The sequence below is a fragment of the Suillus subaureus genome (genome assembly GCF_016647635.1).
Source record: "Suillus subaureus strain MN1 chromosome Unknown BJ212scaffold_13, whole genome shotgun sequence".
In the NCBI taxonomy this organism is placed as follows: Eukaryota; Fungi; Basidiomycota; class Agaricomycetes; order Boletales; family Suillaceae; genus Suillus; species Suillus subaureus.
The window spans coordinates 661,708-679,573 of NW_024538569.1; the positions used below are offsets into that span (position 1 = coordinate 661,708).

General features: G+C 43.9%; 5 protein-coding genes across 5 annotated transcripts; 4 read left to right on the top strand and 1 right to left on the bottom strand.

The window, feature by feature from the left end:
* Positions 1-303: 303 nt before the first annotated feature.
* On the top strand, positions 304-705 carry BJ212DRAFT_1270250 (uncharacterized protein; the record flags this gene model as incomplete). The annotated part of the gene is made up of 1 exon (XM_041330870.1): positions 304-705. A coding segment is annotated over one exon (402 nt), but the record flags the coding sequence as incomplete, so codon positions are not given.
* Positions 706-1,880: 1,175 nt separating this feature from the next.
* BJ212DRAFT_1299174 (uncharacterized protein) lies at positions 1,881-2,468 on the bottom strand (the record flags this gene model as incomplete). Its single annotated transcript, XM_041332822.1, has 3 exons — positions 1,881-1,953; positions 2,039-2,406; positions 2,454-2,468. The coding sequence occupies 3 exons, from the start codon at positions 2,466-2,468 to the stop codon at positions 1,881-1,883; spliced, it is 456 nt and encodes a 151-aa protein (XP_041193890.1).
* Positions 2,469-8,256: 5,788 nt separating this feature from the next.
* Positions 8,257-8,985, top strand: BJ212DRAFT_1225905 (kinase-like domain-containing protein; the record flags this gene model as incomplete). The annotated part of the gene is made up of 2 exons (XM_041329450.1): positions 8,257-8,448; positions 8,500-8,985. Coding segments are annotated over 2 exons (678 nt in total), but the record flags the coding sequence as incomplete, so codon positions are not given.
* Positions 8,986-9,037: 52 nt separating this feature from the next.
* Positions 9,038-10,761, top strand: BJ212DRAFT_1299175 (uncharacterized protein; the record flags this gene model as incomplete). Its single annotated transcript, XM_041332823.1, has 6 exons — positions 9,038-9,155; positions 9,209-9,238; positions 9,341-9,405; positions 9,940-9,974; positions 10,381-10,708; positions 10,747-10,761. The coding sequence occupies 6 exons, from the start codon at positions 9,038-9,040 to the stop codon at positions 10,759-10,761; spliced, it is 591 nt and encodes a 196-aa protein (XP_041193892.1).
* Positions 10,762-14,823: 4,062 nt separating this feature from the next.
* BJ212DRAFT_1480212 (uncharacterized protein) lies at positions 14,824-17,792 on the top strand (the record flags this gene model as incomplete). The annotated part of the gene is made up of 8 exons (XM_041340039.1): positions 14,824-14,934; positions 14,984-15,011; positions 15,049-15,221; positions 15,271-15,396; positions 15,455-15,632; positions 15,679-15,776; positions 17,138-17,651; positions 17,707-17,792. The coding sequence occupies 8 exons, from the start codon at positions 14,824-14,826 to the stop codon at positions 17,790-17,792; spliced, it is 1,314 nt and encodes a 437-aa protein (XP_041193893.1).
* Between the last annotated feature and the right edge of the window lie 74 nt (positions 17,793-17,866).

The window sequence follows — 17,866 nt, forward strand, 5'->3', positions numbered from 1 at the left end:
CACAGATCTTTGCAGGACTTTCAGTGCCTGGCAGGATGGCTCAATTTGGCCCTCAATGTCTATCCTCTTCTTTGGCCTAGTCTCTCTGTGTTATATGCGAAAACTGCAGGAAAGCTTGTGTCAAAGGCCCTCATCTGGGTTAACCAAGATGTAGTGCAAGAGCTTAGCTGGGTCATAGGTCATCTTCAGGCTGCAGAAGGAGTTTTCTTCCTCAAGTCTGTCTCCTGGAATCCCTCATGGCTTCAGGATGATGTGTTCAAGGTTTACACTGATGCGTTGGGTGATGGGCTCATGTATTGATTTCCTGAACTCAATATCGGCTTCCAGTGTCCTTTGCCTACTTCAGCGCCAACTGGAACAATATTCTACTTCAAAGCCTTGGCAGTGACTGCTTCTTTACTTCATACTATCAAATGCCAGCATCCACATCAGCGAGTTGCAATATTCTCAGACAACCTTAACATGGTTTTGATGTTCAACTCCCTCATGGCCCTTCCTCCTTATAACTGGCTTCTCATGACCTCAGTTGATGCTTTACTTGATGCTGGAGTTGATTTTAGGGTTTTCTTTGTATTAGGTGTTGATAATGTGGTTGCCGACCACTTATTGCATTGGAAGAATAGTAAAGCTGAGCTTGTCTCTCCAGGTCTTCACATTTGTCCCTTTACACCCCCTCAGAATGCACTGGGGGTAGCGAGAAAATGATCCCAGTCCCTGTCTGGGCCAGACAACCTCAGTGGATTGTTTGGTCACTTGAGTGTCTCATCCATGAACACTCAATTCTTCTCGGTTATGCTCTTAACAATTCTACTTCTCACATCTATTCTTCTCATCTGAACTTGTATCTCACTTTCTGTGAGAAACACCATCTACCTATTGACCCTACCCCCAATACACTCTCCTTCTATGTCACCTTTATGTTATATCATATTCAACCTTGTTCCATTGAGGCCTACCTATCTGGCATTGTCACCAACCTCAAACCTCATTTTCCTCATGTGCAGCAATCTCAGCAGTCATGTCTCATCAAGCACACACTCAGAGGTGCATTGCAGTCTCTTGGTCATCCTGCTTTACAGAAAGCACCAATGGTGTGGGATGATCTTGCACACATGTACTCTGAGTTGGCTCATCCTTTGACTCATGATGACTTACTGTGGGTAACTCAGCTGCATTGTGGATTCTACAGCCTACTTCGCCTTGGTGAATTGGTGGTGTCTGACAAAATATCAATGCATGATTGCGCAAAGAAATCTTTGTGCACATCGGTATGCTTATCAAGCGGGAACTTTTCATTCCTTCTTCAGCAGGACAAGACAGACTTACATTATGAAGGGAATCGTGTTGTTATTCAGCAGAATGCTGCTGGTTCAGACCCTTTACCTCTTTTTATGTGATATCTCAGCTCTCACAACACTCAATTTCCACTTCATCCTTACCTTTGGGTGAGATCTAATGGGCAGCCACCTTCTTGGTCATGGTTTGTCCACAAAATGTGAACATTCTTTCCAGCAGATGTCTCTGGACACTCCATGTGTGCAGGGGGTGCAATATCTCTAGCCACAGTGGGGGTGTCTCCTGATGGTATTTGCACCATTGGGAGATGGAAATCAGACACCTGGGAGCATTATGTGTGCAAAAATTGGATGCTGCTTCAAGTGTTATTGTTTAATGGTTGTGCCATTCATGACCTGCTGTTTGCTTCTGTGTAATGTGAGCGTGGCTTATGTATTATTATTTATCCTTATCCTTATCTTTTCTTCTTATCTTTTTCTTTTAATCTCTCCCTCCCTTCCCTCCATTTTATTAGTGAAATAGTGTTCATCACTTCAGTCTTTGTATTTGGGGGTTCACTTGCTATCTGTCACATCAGTTTTCTGCTAGTCCTTAATTGCAGCCAGTTCCCTTGGAGCATTGAGGGAACATTTTTTGACTATACCAGCATGCATGCACCTATATAAGTTGTTTAAGGCCTATTAGAAGCATGTTATTAACAGTCATGTGACCAAAAAATGATGATTTTTGCTGCAGCTACTACCAAAATTTTCCGCCCCACTCAGTGTCCTTGTCCTCTAGGTCAGCATCATCCTCAGTAGCATCACCACCCAGGCCATTGATAGGACTTTCCTTGCATTCATCAGACAATACTTTGGTGACAATTGGTGCATGAAGGTTTGCATCTACTTTGATGTCAAAGGCTAAATCCTGCACTGGTTTGGCTGCTAGCTTCTCATCAAGCCATGTGTCTTTTTCATCTTCAAGAGTTTCTTCCTGCTCATCTGTGCCCACAGATAGATAGCTGCCAGTGGGCTCATAACTTTGATGAGCAGCTGGTTCTTTGGGTGTTGAAATGATGGAGTTGAGATTGCCAAATGAAATGTCTGGGTGCTGTCTTTCAACCATTTTCTAAGAGATGTGAGTTGTCAATACAGGCCACTGAATGGGACACTGACCTTTGGATCATACATATGCCATTGTCAAATCTGAGTCATGTCCACCAGTGTCCAGACATGTTGACAGTTCCTGGCTGCTGTATTCATCCTCATGAATACTGACATTGTTCATTCCTCAGGTATAGATGAGGGCTTGATTGAATCAAGTTTTTCTGTGATACACTGGAGATAAAGCCTGAGTTACAAGTAGTCAGGATTGGCTGAAACTCACAGCTAGTATGCAACCTTCAGGTATCTTTGTTAAGTGAGTCCAGTATGAGAGGATGCCCTGACCAGCATCCATCATCACATCAAAAGGGTACTGTCCTTTTACATAGCACTCAAACTGGCACACAAAAGCTTCATGAACATCAGCAGCTGTTTTTCCTTTGAGAGTGGGGTTGTGCTGGGATTTGAACTCAGCTTCAATGTCAATTTTGAGGTACTTGAAAACTCAGATGTAAGTTGGTGATGTGAGGATATCTGGCACAACTGTTGAAGGAATGCAAGGGACCTTGATTTTGATAGAGAGTAGGTTATATAGGATTGCACTGTGAATGTAGCCTGTCTCACATGAGATAAGGATCAAAGGTGAAGAATGAGTGAAACATACGTGGATCTAAGCACAAAGCTGCAAGATAGCAGTCAGCTGGTCCATCTTTGAGCTGCTCATGAAAGCAGGAATTGACAATAGCATAAATTTGGCCCATCTCTTTGACATTAAAACCACTCAACAAATCCTCAAATATCTGTTTGATGCATCTGCAAATTGCCAACCAATATTTGTACACATCAGCCGGATTTGTCTGCATCAACTCAAGACACACAATAGCCTTTGCAATTGGGCCCTGAACATCAATGAAACAGGCAAGGCCTAGTTTGAAGTTCAATCCATGATGGCTTCCAGACTTGATTATGCTTGCTAAGTCTGCTTTCTGTAGTAATCAATGAGTTGATAATAGATGGGGTGTGAAAACTACATACCTTGCCTGGAAATTTGATTGATCCAGTGTCAACAAGTTCTCACAATGCTGGGAGGCAGCACTGAACAGAGATAGTGGCAGCGCAGATAGTGGCAAAGCATGTTTTGCCAATTCCTTTGATTCCTCAAGTTATCCCCTTTTGTAGCCTTACACATTCGAGTGCATCATATGCTTGGGTCGACTTGCGGAAGTATGTCACGAGGGAACGAAGTTGAGAGATCATCTAAAAAAACACAGTTAAAACAGTTATTGGACTGAATATGAAAGATTGCAAACATCTTTGAACATTGGAAGCTTCATGATGTCCTTGCAAACAAGGTTGAGGTGATGACATCTGTCCAACATAGGAATCAGTGTCTTGACAGCTTGACAAACAATTTGTCGAGCAACACAAGTATTACCAGAGGCTCTCCTCTCTATCACACATATGCAGAGATGACTAACCTTTGCCTTAGCCCATCAGAATTGGATTACATGGACTGGAAGCATGTTATATGATCATATAAGACCACAATAAATAGGATTGGGTCAGATGGCAAGGTATATATGTGAAACAAGAAGGGTGCTAGTCCTCTCTGCATATGTGTGATAGAGAGGAGAGCCTTTTCTTCCTTGTTACTGACCTGAGATGAGCTGTCTTGAGAATGTTTCTCACAGTGTGTGAAGAGACAGGGAATGTGATGGTGGAATTGATGTAATAGGTGACCTGGACAGCATTATCAGCCTTTCCTGTAGTGATATGTTGAATAATAGCCCTCCTATCAGTAGAGGTGAGCTTGGATGGACACCCTTCACAGAAGTTTTCCTTGTCTGTGTGACTTTCTTTGATGAACTTGGCCACAGTGGACTTGGATACTCCAGTTCTAGAGGAAATTTGACAAGCAGAGAGGCCAGAATAGGAAAGAGAGAGGATATTATCCCTTTGAGCAGGGGGGGTGGCTTTCATGGTGAATATAACCATGACATATGGAAATTTTTGGTTTGTATAGTTAGATATGGTTTTGGAATGACATAATGACACCACTTTATAATTTATTTAATGGTGGCATGATTGTTATGGTGTCATAAATGATGATTTATATAGTTTTAATATATGCTCAAAAAACTGTCTGCATGAGTCATGATTTTATAAGCCTTGTATCTCCACCATATCTCCTCTGATTCTCACGATGTGGTGCTCAATCCAAAGCCCTGAAGCAGCACTACAATATGGTATTAGCATGTCACTGAGGTCTTTATGTATTCTCACACAATATTGTAAATAGTAAAAAATGCAAAAACATGTGGACAGTTTTTTGAGCCACTGTGTGGGATGCAGGAGGATGTTCAAAACAGTCTGGGTCACTGAACAACAAGAAGTGTGGCTCTAGTCAAGCACCTGACAGTCACAGCAGCAAGAAACTCAAAGTTGGTGATAATGAGGAGGTGCAAAGAATTCATCCCATTCTCCAGAATGGTTTATATGCTGTGGAATTTTTTGTGGCCCATGTGGTGCGGGAGAGCATCATTACTTATGTGGTGGATGGTAAGTTGATGAAATGCTGCAGATGTATCATGAAATTGATCACTCATACCAGACGACATGATTTACCTGTGGTATTTTGATCAGCAAGACATGATTCAATGCTCCAGCATCAATTTCGTGCAAGACCTTCCCTGGTTTATGGTGTTGCTGCTTGCCATCCAGCGAATGCCATATGCTGGATGGGGTTACAACCAGGTAGTAGTGTTGTGGCTTGGCTATGGCTGGTCCGGGCTTGGCTCTTACCAATTTCACAGCAGTTCGGCGATTCCAATGAACCAAGTTACTCATGTACAACTTGGTCTGGTCTGCAAGGCACCTGAACCAGCACAAATTGCAACAAGCCAAGGATGTGGGAAGAATGGCTTGAGCTGGCCTCAAGCCAGCTGGAGGGGGTTGTGTACATTGCGTCACTTGCATCATGAACTCATTCTCCAACATATCCCCACTATTCAGTTGGATCCACTATAAGTTACCATGCATAAGGTCCCAGTTCAAGTGAATGGGAGATTTAGGCTGGGAGATGTCTTAGGATCTAGCTTGTATGGCATGTGGTCAAATTTATTGTTCTGGTTCAGATTCACTTATGTTGTACAACTTAGCTGTCGTATATTCTGTGTGGAATATCATCAATGATGATCACATTGCCCTCAAACTCAAAACCATTGTCAATCACTCATCTTCTGTCATTGTTAAGAACCATGTTGCTCAAGGGAGGGAGAGACTGACTCAGAGGGGCTTGGCCTCAGCTCATATGCTGTGTCCCTTACCCAAGTATGGGCCCTTCATTTCAGATGAGGTCTGATGATGGTCCAACAAAGTCCAGAGGACTTCTGGAGGCTGGCTATTCTGGTAGAGAGTGCTAGAGGACTTCCAGAGAAGCACAGGAGAGTTCTGGAGGAATGCAGGAAGTGCTTAGGAGAGTTCCCACTGCAAGGTAATACTTCTACAGGAAACAGGATGGAAGGATAGGAGGTCCGAAGGTCCAGAGGACAGGAGGACAGGAGGACAGGAGGACAGGAGGACAGGAGGACAGGAGGACAGGAGGACAGGAGGACAGGAGGACAGGAGGACAGGAGGACAGGAGGACAGGAGGACAGGAGGACAGGAGGACAGGAGGACAGGAGGACAGGAGGATGGAGGACAGAAGGACAGGATGTCCAGAGGTACAAAGGACAGGATGTCTGAAGGTATGGAAGGAATAGGGGCTATATTAGATGAGGTCCGATGTAGAAACAAACAGAGGTAGACTACCCTAAGGTAGAGTCAGAGGGACAGGGATTGGACCTAAGTCCAGAAAGAGGAGAAGTGCTGGAAAGGCAGAGCTCTGGCCTAGGGAATCAATCCCTAGGCCTGATGGATAGGACAGACTTAGGTGGACCAAAGTCCAAGAGAGGATTGGGCAAGTAGAGCAAAGTCTAAGATGATATTCAAACTGAGGAACTACAGGAGTATCTACAGGGGTTATATACTGGACAATGTCTGAGAGGATCAGTAAGCAAAGGAGCAGGGCTATGTATGAGCATGTGGAAACACATTAGTAAGTAAGATAGAACATAACTAAATGAACTTGGAGATGAAGACTCATACAAGGATCAATCAGCAAGATGGAATGAGAGGTAGCTGAAAGCCAGAAAGGTGGAGATGTCTAAATGGGGATAGGTGCAGGATATCAGACAGAGGGCAGTGAAGGTTCAACTACTCTGCTAGGCTGCAGAGCAAAAGAAAGAAAGTGGGCTCTACCTCTGGGGTGAGAGGAAGGCTACTGATTCTCTATATGTTGGTCGAAATGCACTAAGCAATATGTTTGACCCTTAGGGGAAGCAAAGAAAGCAAGATCCACAAAGTGACTCCAAGTCAACTCTGGTGAAGCATGCTGGGGGTGTGCCCATGGGAATATCAAGTGCATAAGAGTGCGAAGCATGGGAATAGGGTGCACACAGTGTGTGAACATGTGAGAACTGAAAGATGGTGTGAAGACATGAAGTGGGACTGCTGAATGGACACTGATGCTGATAGACTGATGCTAATGGCTAGGGCAATGACTCTGTGTTATGAACTTGGATAGAGTGTTGTTCCAATAAAGGAATCAAGGATCAAGGTCAATCAAGGACTAAGCCTTATCGAGTCAAGTGCCTCCCTCAGGAGCGATCGTCTAGACTCCCGCAGGATCTAGAGTTCAAGTATGAAAGAGAACCAAGTAGATTCAAGTTAGAGAAAATACAAGTGGTAACTAGGGTTTATATGTGTAAGGGAATCATGCACAGACCAGGCTGGGCAAAGGGTAACAACTACTGAGAAAGGAAGGTTCATGGGAGAACAAGGTATGAGTCAAAGATAAGGGAGACCATGAGGAAACAGCACAGTGAAAAGGAAGCATTAGAAGTACAGCCATATAGGAGTCCGCAGTGATGATGAGAAAAAAGAGTGGGGCACTGTAACACTCTGATGGATGCTAACTCATGATAATGATTCTCACTATGAGATACTAAGTGACATGATGATGGTTTCTGTATCATGGTGGTGGTTGATGTATGAAAACTTCCTAGGCAACAGGTAAGCTGTGCCTAGGCACACTCCCAGGGCTCAGAAGCAAACAGGGAGCGCTCTATGTATGTAAAATGATGTAAGTAAAGGGTCCATGATGAAATATAGTGTCATACAATGCTAAATATGGTCTGATAGTGAGAATAAATGAGGAAGGACTCACTAGGGAACTGGTTGGACAATGGATGGATGCTCTGGGATGCTGCACGACAATGTGTGACTGAGCGCAGGAAGAGTGCACTAAGCGCCTGTGCAGGAATGTGTCGCATAGTGCGGGAATGTGTCGCACCTCTGGCACATTTTGTGGGAAAGTCATGGATAGTGAGTTGTGCAATATACTGATCATTGTGAGTCATGATATGGGCGATCTAAGCCTGGAGGAATCTTATTCCCTACAGTGGGAATATATCTGGAGATACTTATGGCTGATATCTGGAGGTCCAGAGATCTGAGGATCTGGAAGGTGAGGTAGATACAGGACTGGGATATGATGAGGTGGATATAGTCCTGAATCCAAGATGAGGTGAAGTTCAGATGTCTTGCTGGATGGAGTGTGCATAGGGTGGACAGGATAGGGTGGTATGGATCAGGCTAGTAGTGAGGATCCAGAGGTCCAGAGCTCAGGGGTAAATCTGGAACAGAGTTGATCCTACTGAGGTGTGGAGCACACAGTGGAAGGGGATCTGGCAATGAGTCAGATATGGGGTCTAGATGTAGGCTCAGAAGGTGTGGGAATATTATGGAATGTGAGTCCGGATTGTGGGATATGACAGTTGAGCATGAATACTATATTTTGAAACAACTTGAAGGTGGAGTTGGCATCCCACACACCTTCTGGTTTGGTAGAGAGTCAGTGCATCATGTTCTGGTCCTTGAACTCCTTGGGCCATCACTCCACCAACTTTTCCTTGCGAACAATCGAAGATTCAGCCTTCTCAATGTTGTCAATCTTGGAGTCCAGTTGGTCAGTCATTTGGTTCAAGGTCTTTGCAGATAGATTGACTGACTTTCCTAGCTCTCATGTCTTGAGTATGTTCAGTCACACAATTATGTTCATGGTGACATTAAACTGCAGAACATCTTGGTGGGTCTTGGAAATTTGAGGCACACCACCTATATCATCAATTTTGGAATCACAAAGACATACTGGAACACTAAAACCAGTGACCATGTACCATTTCGCCATGGTCAAAGTCTCTCTGGTACTCCTGCACTTGCCTCAATCAACAATCACCTAGGAGTTGAGCCAGGTCACCATGACAATCTTGAGTCACTCACTTACATGCTAATCTATTTTTTGTGTGGCTCCCTTCTATGGTTAGCCAGTGATGACAAGAAATTATCCAGCTCTACCATACTTGAGCACAAAGCATGTGCTACCATTGCAGAAATATGCCATGACATCCCTGTTGAATTCGCAAACATTCTTATTTACACCCACTCTCTCACATTTGCTGAAGATCCTGATTACAATCATCGTCATTCACTACTACATGATCTTCGTGCCACATTGCCTACACCAGCTATGTGCTTGTTGGATTTTGGCCAACCCAATGGTCCTGGGACTCCTTGCTGTCCTGCCATACACCCCCTTCTATCTCCTGACCAGTGCTGTATGGCTGAAGCAATGTCAATATGCCTGCCAAAGGCAGTGCACCGATCAACACATGTGTGAGTAACATGTTTCTTTCATATCTTTGAACCGAAGTATAACTTATTTGCAGGTTACACCCACATACAAATGACTCTTCATGGTGTGCTATGTCAATTCTGTCAACTCCACAGTGGAAATTGTGACTGTTGTAGACTACAGTATATAATATATATTATAAGGGTCACATGAATTGGTTCTGTAGGATTGAACTCTTTGTCCTTACAGATGTTAGAAATAGTGTACTGCAATGGCAGCAATGCATCATGTGTAATTGTGCACTGCTTTCAGTGTGGGACTATTTTCCCTTCAACATGCTGCACAGACTCACACTAGTGCACAGCAGCTGCAGCTATTGATCTTTGCACCTGCCATCATCACTTAAAATCACCACTGATCTTGCCATTGTGTTTTCTCGTGCTGATCAGACAAGATTGCTCAGGTGAGGGTCTTGTTAGCACTTATGGTTATCCACCACTGAAGGTTTGAATTGCTTTTGAACAGGTTGCATCACCAAGTGGTAGTGTCCAGTGATTCAACTTCTGTGCAAGGTAAAATGGTTGATTCATCTAGCTAATTCTTATCATTAGACTGTATTGATCATATCATGCAGTGATTAAAATTGAGGAGTGGTAGTACATCCACACTTGCATGCAACACCTCATGGGGGACCTTTTCTAAATGTATCACTAACCTTGTGGTGGATGGCTTTACTGCCTTATGATCTGGGTTCTGAATTGAAACCCTGAGGATAAAGGTGAGCCGTTCATTTCTCAAGCTATTATCTATATGATGGTAATCTAGAAAGCTGCATGGATAAAATTCACTTTAGTCTCCAGGTATGTCCTTCATTGAGCGAGATTTCCCCCCCCCACCCTCACCCCCACCAAATTATAGTGCTTTGCAAGCTTTTATTGATAAAAAACAAGACAAAGAAGACCAATTTCACCCACACCCTGTCAATCATCTGACAGGTGCCAAACTTGTACATTGCAATTTTACTGTTCACTTCTCTCATATCATATAACTCATATCACCACCATACAGGCTATTATATGCTGCATGAATGACCTTTCATTGATGCCCTGCCCCACTCCACTACATTGTCACCTGTGATATATCGCCCTCAAGCTTCACATACATTGGCATTGTCTAGGGTTTCCCAGAAAGAACACTTATATAGACAGACAGTTCTGTTGTCAAATCATCAACACTACTACCACAAATGTGAGGTCATTGACACAGGCAGAACAAGACACGGGCAGCTGCCTTGCCTGCTGTTACTGCTATCCCCACTGCCTCTGCTGCTATTCCTGCTGCTGCTGATTTCTCCACTGCTGCTGCTATCCCTGCTGCAATCCCTACCACTATTCCCACCGTGATCCCTGCTGCAGCAGCAGCTAATTCCACTACCCTTCAAAACCCCCATTGGCAACAGCTTCCTGTTAGATACAGAACCAGTGATGCAGCTCATACTGGTCCAGATGAGGGTGAGGTCTTTGACCTCGACAATGTCTCAGGGGATGAAGAGGAACCAGGAAATCTTCCTGTGCCTGTCATCACTATGGCACCTGTGGGTTCTAATCTGAGCCCACTCCAGACCATTAATAGCACTGTTCGCACTGACTCTTTGGCCACTGGCAATCTAAAGCAGTCTAAAGGGCCAACTGATATAAATCACTTCTACCAGTGTAGAGAACAAGATTCCTCCAGGTGTATATCACACATATTACGACTCATGACAATTGGTATAGTGTGCAACTCACTATCTATGACTTTCCCATGAAACATGCCAGAGGCATGATGCTTTCCTGCACTACATGACACATTCCTGCACACATGCTTAGTGTGCTCTTTCCACACTTGGTCACCCTTTGTCATGCAGCATCCCAGCACATCCATCCATCATCCAACCAGTCCCCTAGTACATCGCTTTCCATTTATTTTCATTATCAGACCATTTCTAGCATTGTATGATACATTATTTCATCATGGACCCTTTCTTACCTCATTTACATACATAGAGCGCTCCCTATTCACTTCCAAGCCCTGGGAGCATGCCTAGGCACAGCTTACCTGTTGCCTAGGAGGAAGTTTTCATAGATCAACCACTATTGTGTCACTTAGCATCCAGTAGTCATCATCTAGAGTGAGAATCTATCATGAGTTAGCATCCATCAGAGTCATCACCCTAGTCATCAGCATCAGTCTACCATCATCAGTCTCCATTCAGCAGTCTTAGTTCACACCTTCACACCATTTACCAGTTTTATATACATCTGTGCACAGCATGTGCCTTATTCCCACACTTTGTGCTCCTATGCACTCCATATTCCCACACACGTGCTTTCAGCACACTTCACCAGAGTTGACCTGGTGTTACTTCATGGATCTTGCTTTCCTTGCTTCCCCTAAGGGTCGAACATATTGCCTAGTGCACTTCAACCAACATCTAGAGAGTCAGTGGCCTTCCTCTCACCCCAGAGGTAGAGGCTTTCTTTCTTTCTTTAGCTCTGCAGCCTAGCAGAGTTGTTGAACCTTCACTGGATTAACCCTGATACTAAGAGCAAAACTTGCATCCCTTGCAAGTGAGTACTGCATCTGCAATCTTTCATCATTTCTCACACCTATCACCAGAACACTGCATAATATCAACACAACACACAAGGTCATGGTATATGCAGGCTCCACATCCAGTTCAGCTCCCCACACACATGCTTTCACTCACCATACCGAACTTTATTTGGAAGCAGCAGACCATTTCAGCTGGTGCATACAGATAAAGGATCTAAATGAACAACTAGCTGAGGGCTGGTCACTGATGACAATTCACAAACAACTCAAAAAATCACCTTGCACAATGCAATCACTTGGTCCCCTCCCTAACCAGGGAACTGGCACATTGCTGGTAGGAACCAGCTCTCCACATGATGTTATTCCAGACTTCACGCTTAATGAAATGCATTGTCAAATTGTGAAGTTTATTGTTGCCAATGATCAAGTAAGTCACAGTTTATGCCTACAGCCACTATTAATAATTGCCCCCAGGCAATAAATGTGATCGAGTGCCCTGAATTTTGGCACCTCATATGTCTCCTGCACCTGGAGATTGGTGAGACTGGCCTATTTCATCACATGAAGACTTGTAAGATGGTCATTGAGCAATGGCAGGAATACTTCCTGGCATTGAAGAAAGATCTTGCTGTAAGTGTATAGTTGCCAAGTGTCCTACAAAGTATCTTATTCCTTTTAGAATGCACAGGAAAAAGTCTGCTTCACATCTGACCTGTGGTCAGATCAAAAGCTCCGGCCATTCATGGCCCTTACAGCTCATTAGATCACCAGGTCCAATCAAGGTTCAATGCTTGTGTTGAAGATGGCCCTCCTTGCTTTCCACCATATCCCAGGAAATCATGATGGTCAATCCCTTGGTTCCATGATATTATATCTCCTTGATCATGCAGAAACTACGGCTAAGGTTGGTACTCATTTGTATTATGTTGCATGCTCTCACATTGTTCAGACTGGCCATTTTAATCTTGACAATGCGGCCAACAATCATACCACAATGCAGAAGCTTTCTACACTACTAGGGCAATGCAGGATCAACTTTGATCCAGTTGAACATAGGATACCATGTTTCCTGCACATGATAAACATATGCATGAAGCATATCATTGACAAATACCCTACTACTGACTATTCTACTGTGTCAATACATGGACAATCGAAGATCAGGTTATCAAGAAAGTTGATTATGTCCAGGCTGTGCAAACCAAGCCTCTTGAGTGAGCCAGGACAATCATGTGATTGATCTATGCATCAAATCAGCGGTGCAACAGGTTTTGTGACTGCATCCTCAAGGGTAATGAGGACAGTCAGTTTTGAGATGACAAGGGTGACTCTATACAGCTCCCGGTTGTAGAACTCCTCCTTGATGAGCCCACTAGATGGGACTTGGTATATGTCATGATTAACCATTTGCAGACACTGCAGCAGGTAAGATTGCACATCATAAAACATATATCATAAACTAATACTGGCTCAGGTGGTAAATGCCTTTTTTGATACTTGGCCTCAATGCAGCATATCCAACAAAAGATTGAGTGATGTTGATTGGCAGTTCCTTCAGGACCTGGAAGTGATCTTGGAGGTAAGTACTGATGTGTTCAAAGCTCATGATCTAATTTAACATTTCATACCAGGCACCACATGCCACCCAGCAAAAACTCTCCAGTGAAAGCACTCCCTTACTGAGCTATGCCATTCCAACTTTTGAAGAGTTGATCAATAGCTGGGAGTCTCTTGGCCAGCACGTACCTCAATGTAAGCCTATTGTTGACATAGGCTTAACCTGGACAAGCAAATACACTGACCAGATGAGTGTGACACATGCTTATTCTGTCACTATGTGTCAGTCCCATGTTTTGTTTTAATAAATATTGATCTCATGATTACTTTCATAGTTATTTACCCTGCGATGTGGATGTCTTGGATGGACAGTCTATGGGAGAAGGATCATGTTACTGAAGCCAAGGAGTTTATCTTGAAGCTGGTATGTCTCTGTTGTAAATAAATGCACAACATTGGATTGATTTTTTCTGCAGATGCATAGCAAAAGAGCAGAAAACACTGATCCTGCACATTCTCAACCTGTAGTGGCCCCATGACTGCTGCCACACACACTAGGCTCACATCACTATGGACTTCCCATGGCACATGTACATGTGCCACATCACCACAGCAGTGGTCAAACAGTAGATCAGGAGTTCACTGCTTATGCCACAGCTACACTTAGTCCTCATGGAACAGACATACTTGTGTTCTGGAATGTGAGTCTGTTACCTCTTCAAGTCACACCCTTTTCATTAACCATGAGCTGTTGACTAGGCTTTGCAGTCCATATTCCTGACTATATTTTCAATTGCCATGGACTACGCTCCAGTACAAGCCTCTGCAGTGCCATGTGAGCGAGTATTTTCATCCAGCAGCAAAACCCATACAAAGAAAAGGAATCGCCTCAGTCCTGTTTTGATGGAAGCATTGCAGATGGTCAAGTTTTTCTTGAAGAAAGAATGGCTTAACTTTATGAAAGGTTGGGCAGCCTCTCAATGGGACATGGAACATGGGGTGGTATATGACATGGGCTCTAGCGAGCCTTTGACATCTACCCCCAGTGCAAATGATGCTCTTCTCAGAGCCATCACAGAGGAGGAGTGTGACAATATCAAGGACACTGCTATCATCTATGACAAGTGACCCTTACTTCTATGACTTTTTTTGTCTCGCATCTACTGTTTTGCCTCTCACCTTTTGTTTGCACTATCTTGCTCATTGTTGTGCTGATTTTGATTTCAATGCTTTATTTGTTTCTCACCAGCTGCACAGTGACCAGCTGACAGTGTGCGCTTCACCTGACCCAGTCCCAACCATCTCTGATATCAACACATTGTGATTGCCAGCAAGGAGTTTCAGGGCAGACTGTTGAGACTATGGGCGGTATTTTCACTTCCCCACAACACTTGCACATGCATTGAGTGGCATTACTTTTCTGACATTGTCCTGAGTCCTGACCTTTGCTCTCATTTATTTGATAGACAGATGAATCAATACCATGGGAGACAACTACTCCATGCTGTTCCATGCATGCGAGCCTGAACTGTGATGACTCTGTTTTACTTACTGACAATGTTCACAGGTTCAGGACAGATGAGCTTGAGGCAGTTCCTTATCCTGACTGAAGTTGCCCATGATGCAGTTGCAGAGCTCAGTGAACTGGAAAATGTTCAATTGAAGGATGTATGTGCGCTCCTTTCAACTGTTGTCATGCTGCTAAATAATACCACAGTTGAACCCTGCTGTCAATCCCTTTCAATGTTCCTATCTGTCCTCTATATGATTCATCCCCATTAGTCACAGCTGGACTGAGTGCTGCACATAATATTGATGAGCTTAATGTCACACTTGCTAAGCATGAGATGTGGCTCATGCAGATGAACAATAGCTACAAGACATTGAGTGAGTGCATGAGGGAGCTGGTGGAGGCCCAGCATGTTCTCCAAGAGACTGATGTGTTCTCTGAGAAGGTAAGTTTTTGATGGATCCGCATACATAGCGAACATTGTCAGTGCACAGGGTTCAGGTGTCAACAAACTTCATGATGCTCTCAGTGTCAAGGTTGACTTCTCAGACAAAGCTGATGAGAAGGAAAAGGAGGCAGGCAAGAAGAAGGTGGCTGTCCATCAGAAATCCAAGGTCAAGGTAGTTGCTCACCTTACTTGTCTTTCCTCTCCCTATTTCTCACTGTATCTGTAAACAGATTACAGGTCGCAAGGAGAATGTAGAGGAAGCCAAAAAACAAATTTTATTGCAAGTTGAGAAGATCATAAGTCATGGCATGATTCAACATGCCCATTACACTGACTCTCAAATGTCTGTCATCAGTAAACTTAAAATGTTGTGGAATAAGCTGCTTCATCATGGAGATGAACCATTTGGTTAGCGACTTGTTCCTCATTCATGCTCATATAATAACATTCATAGATCTATCCTTCCCACCCATGCATGGTGCCTGCCCTTCCCTCACACTGAAGGTTGCCATCATACATGCTTGTGACAATCAGGATGGTGCACTGTCTGGTGTGAGTGATGCTGGCCTATGCTGTTAGCTTTTGCTGACAGAACACCAACTATAGTCCCTCATAGATTGTGAGCTTGGTTGAGACACAGATGTGGGCCATGCAAGATTTGCCAAATACATGACACACTGCTGGAGGGTCTCTCACCTGAACACTGCTTTGCAGCATTTTCAGTTGGTTCTGGACCGGTGTCCAGTCATTCTTCAAGATATTGATACCACTACTTCCTTTTTTTATGAAGCCCTTGCATTGCATCCGCAGGGCCATCCTGATTCTTCTTCCATCTTTGAATGCTGAGTTCTCAGCTGTATTGCAAGGGTGCTATCAAACATATGTATAGGTCTGCTTTGACATCCCCTGTTTTGAATGTGGTTTTAGGTTGCATCCCATATGGGCTTGTATTCCCACAACATTCGAGCACAACTTGTGGCATGTCCTAAGGGGTAACCTGTACATGAATCACACAGATATCACAGAGCCCTTTGTTGATCCTGCTACTGGCACTGAGACATGCAAGAATGTGTTCATAATTTTCGCACATGGTGATGCCTTACTTGCAAAGATACAGAAAGTGGCAGAGTGCGTGCATCATTCACATTTCTGTTGTACAACTACCAACTAATCCTAGGGGTAGTGATCAGAACACACATCATTGCAAGTGCAAGAAGGGAGAGGACAAGGGGTTGTTGAAAGATGGGGGATTCAGTGTGAAAGGAGACAACCAACCTTATGTTCCTCATATCCCTCAATGGAGCAAGCATGGTGTTTGGTGCATTTGCATTTGCATGCACATTATTGTTGCTACTAACCGAAATAGTTCAATCATCTTTAGGATATGCTATAGAATGCACTCACTCATTCTCTCGGACCCTGAACCTGAGTACCTTTGCCAATGCAATCTGAAACCTCAATGGACACCCCAACACATGAACAAATGTCACTTCTCAATCCTGTGAACCTCTCATCTCCCTCAACATCTCTGCATTCCTCACTGTCACCTACTTGGCTTTGGTGATGGTGATACAGTCCTATTTTTGGACTTAACAAATGTCCAAATGTCACAAAGGTACAATGTACTGCAATTTGGGGTCCCATTCTTGTTGTATGTGAAGAATCTTGGGAACTAAGTCATTTACATGGATTGTTGATAATCGATCAATAGTAAGATGTAACGTTTCTAAATTTAAACTACACTAAAATTATCTACACAGGCTTGAGCCAGCTTGCAGCTACTTGCTGTGGCTGTATAAGCCAGACCAAGTTTTGATTACATAAGCAGCATGACTTGTGAGTTTTGGTCAAGCCCAAGAATCAGAGCCGGCTTTAGCTGGCGCTAGCCAAAACTGCAGCAACACTACAACCAGGTATTCGAGCCTAAGCCTGAATTTTTGGGTGAGGTTCGGGTCCCAGATGAGGACATTGGAGAGGTTGACCTCAAATTTGATTTGAAGTCTGACAAGCACACCACTCACTTTGGTCTTTGTGGACATGCAACCACTGTGTTTCCAGTGAAAAGCAAGACACTGTTGGCTCTGGTACCAAATCTCCCTCATCATAACCCTCATAACCCTACCAACGAGCTGGTTGTGAAGCTCTATTGGCCAGAAGAGGAGCACAAGAGTGAGGCTGAAATACTCCAGAAGGTGTATGAAATTGCAAAGAAAGATGAGGAGGGCAAGGTGAAGCACCATGTCCCAGAGATGGTCTGGTCCCACAAGTTTGAGGATACATCCACGGCAAACATCAGGAGGGCATTGGGACTTAAGGACGCTGAACATGGCAGGCATGTCCTATATATTATCATATTCAGAAAGCTCAACCAGATTATGGACCTGAGTGACAAGGAGTTCCTCACTGCATGGTGGCACATCATTGTCTGTACGTGTTCTTCCTTCTTGCACTCCATATTGGTCCCTGATACCTGCAACTCCAGATCACTATGCCCTCTGGGGGGAAAAGGTCCATCACCACAATGTCAACCCTAGCAACCTCATGGTCTACAAGATGTTAGATGGTTGATATATTGGGATCCTCAATGACTTCAACTTATCATCAACTCAAGATAGTCCCTCAGGCCAGGAGCATACAGGCAC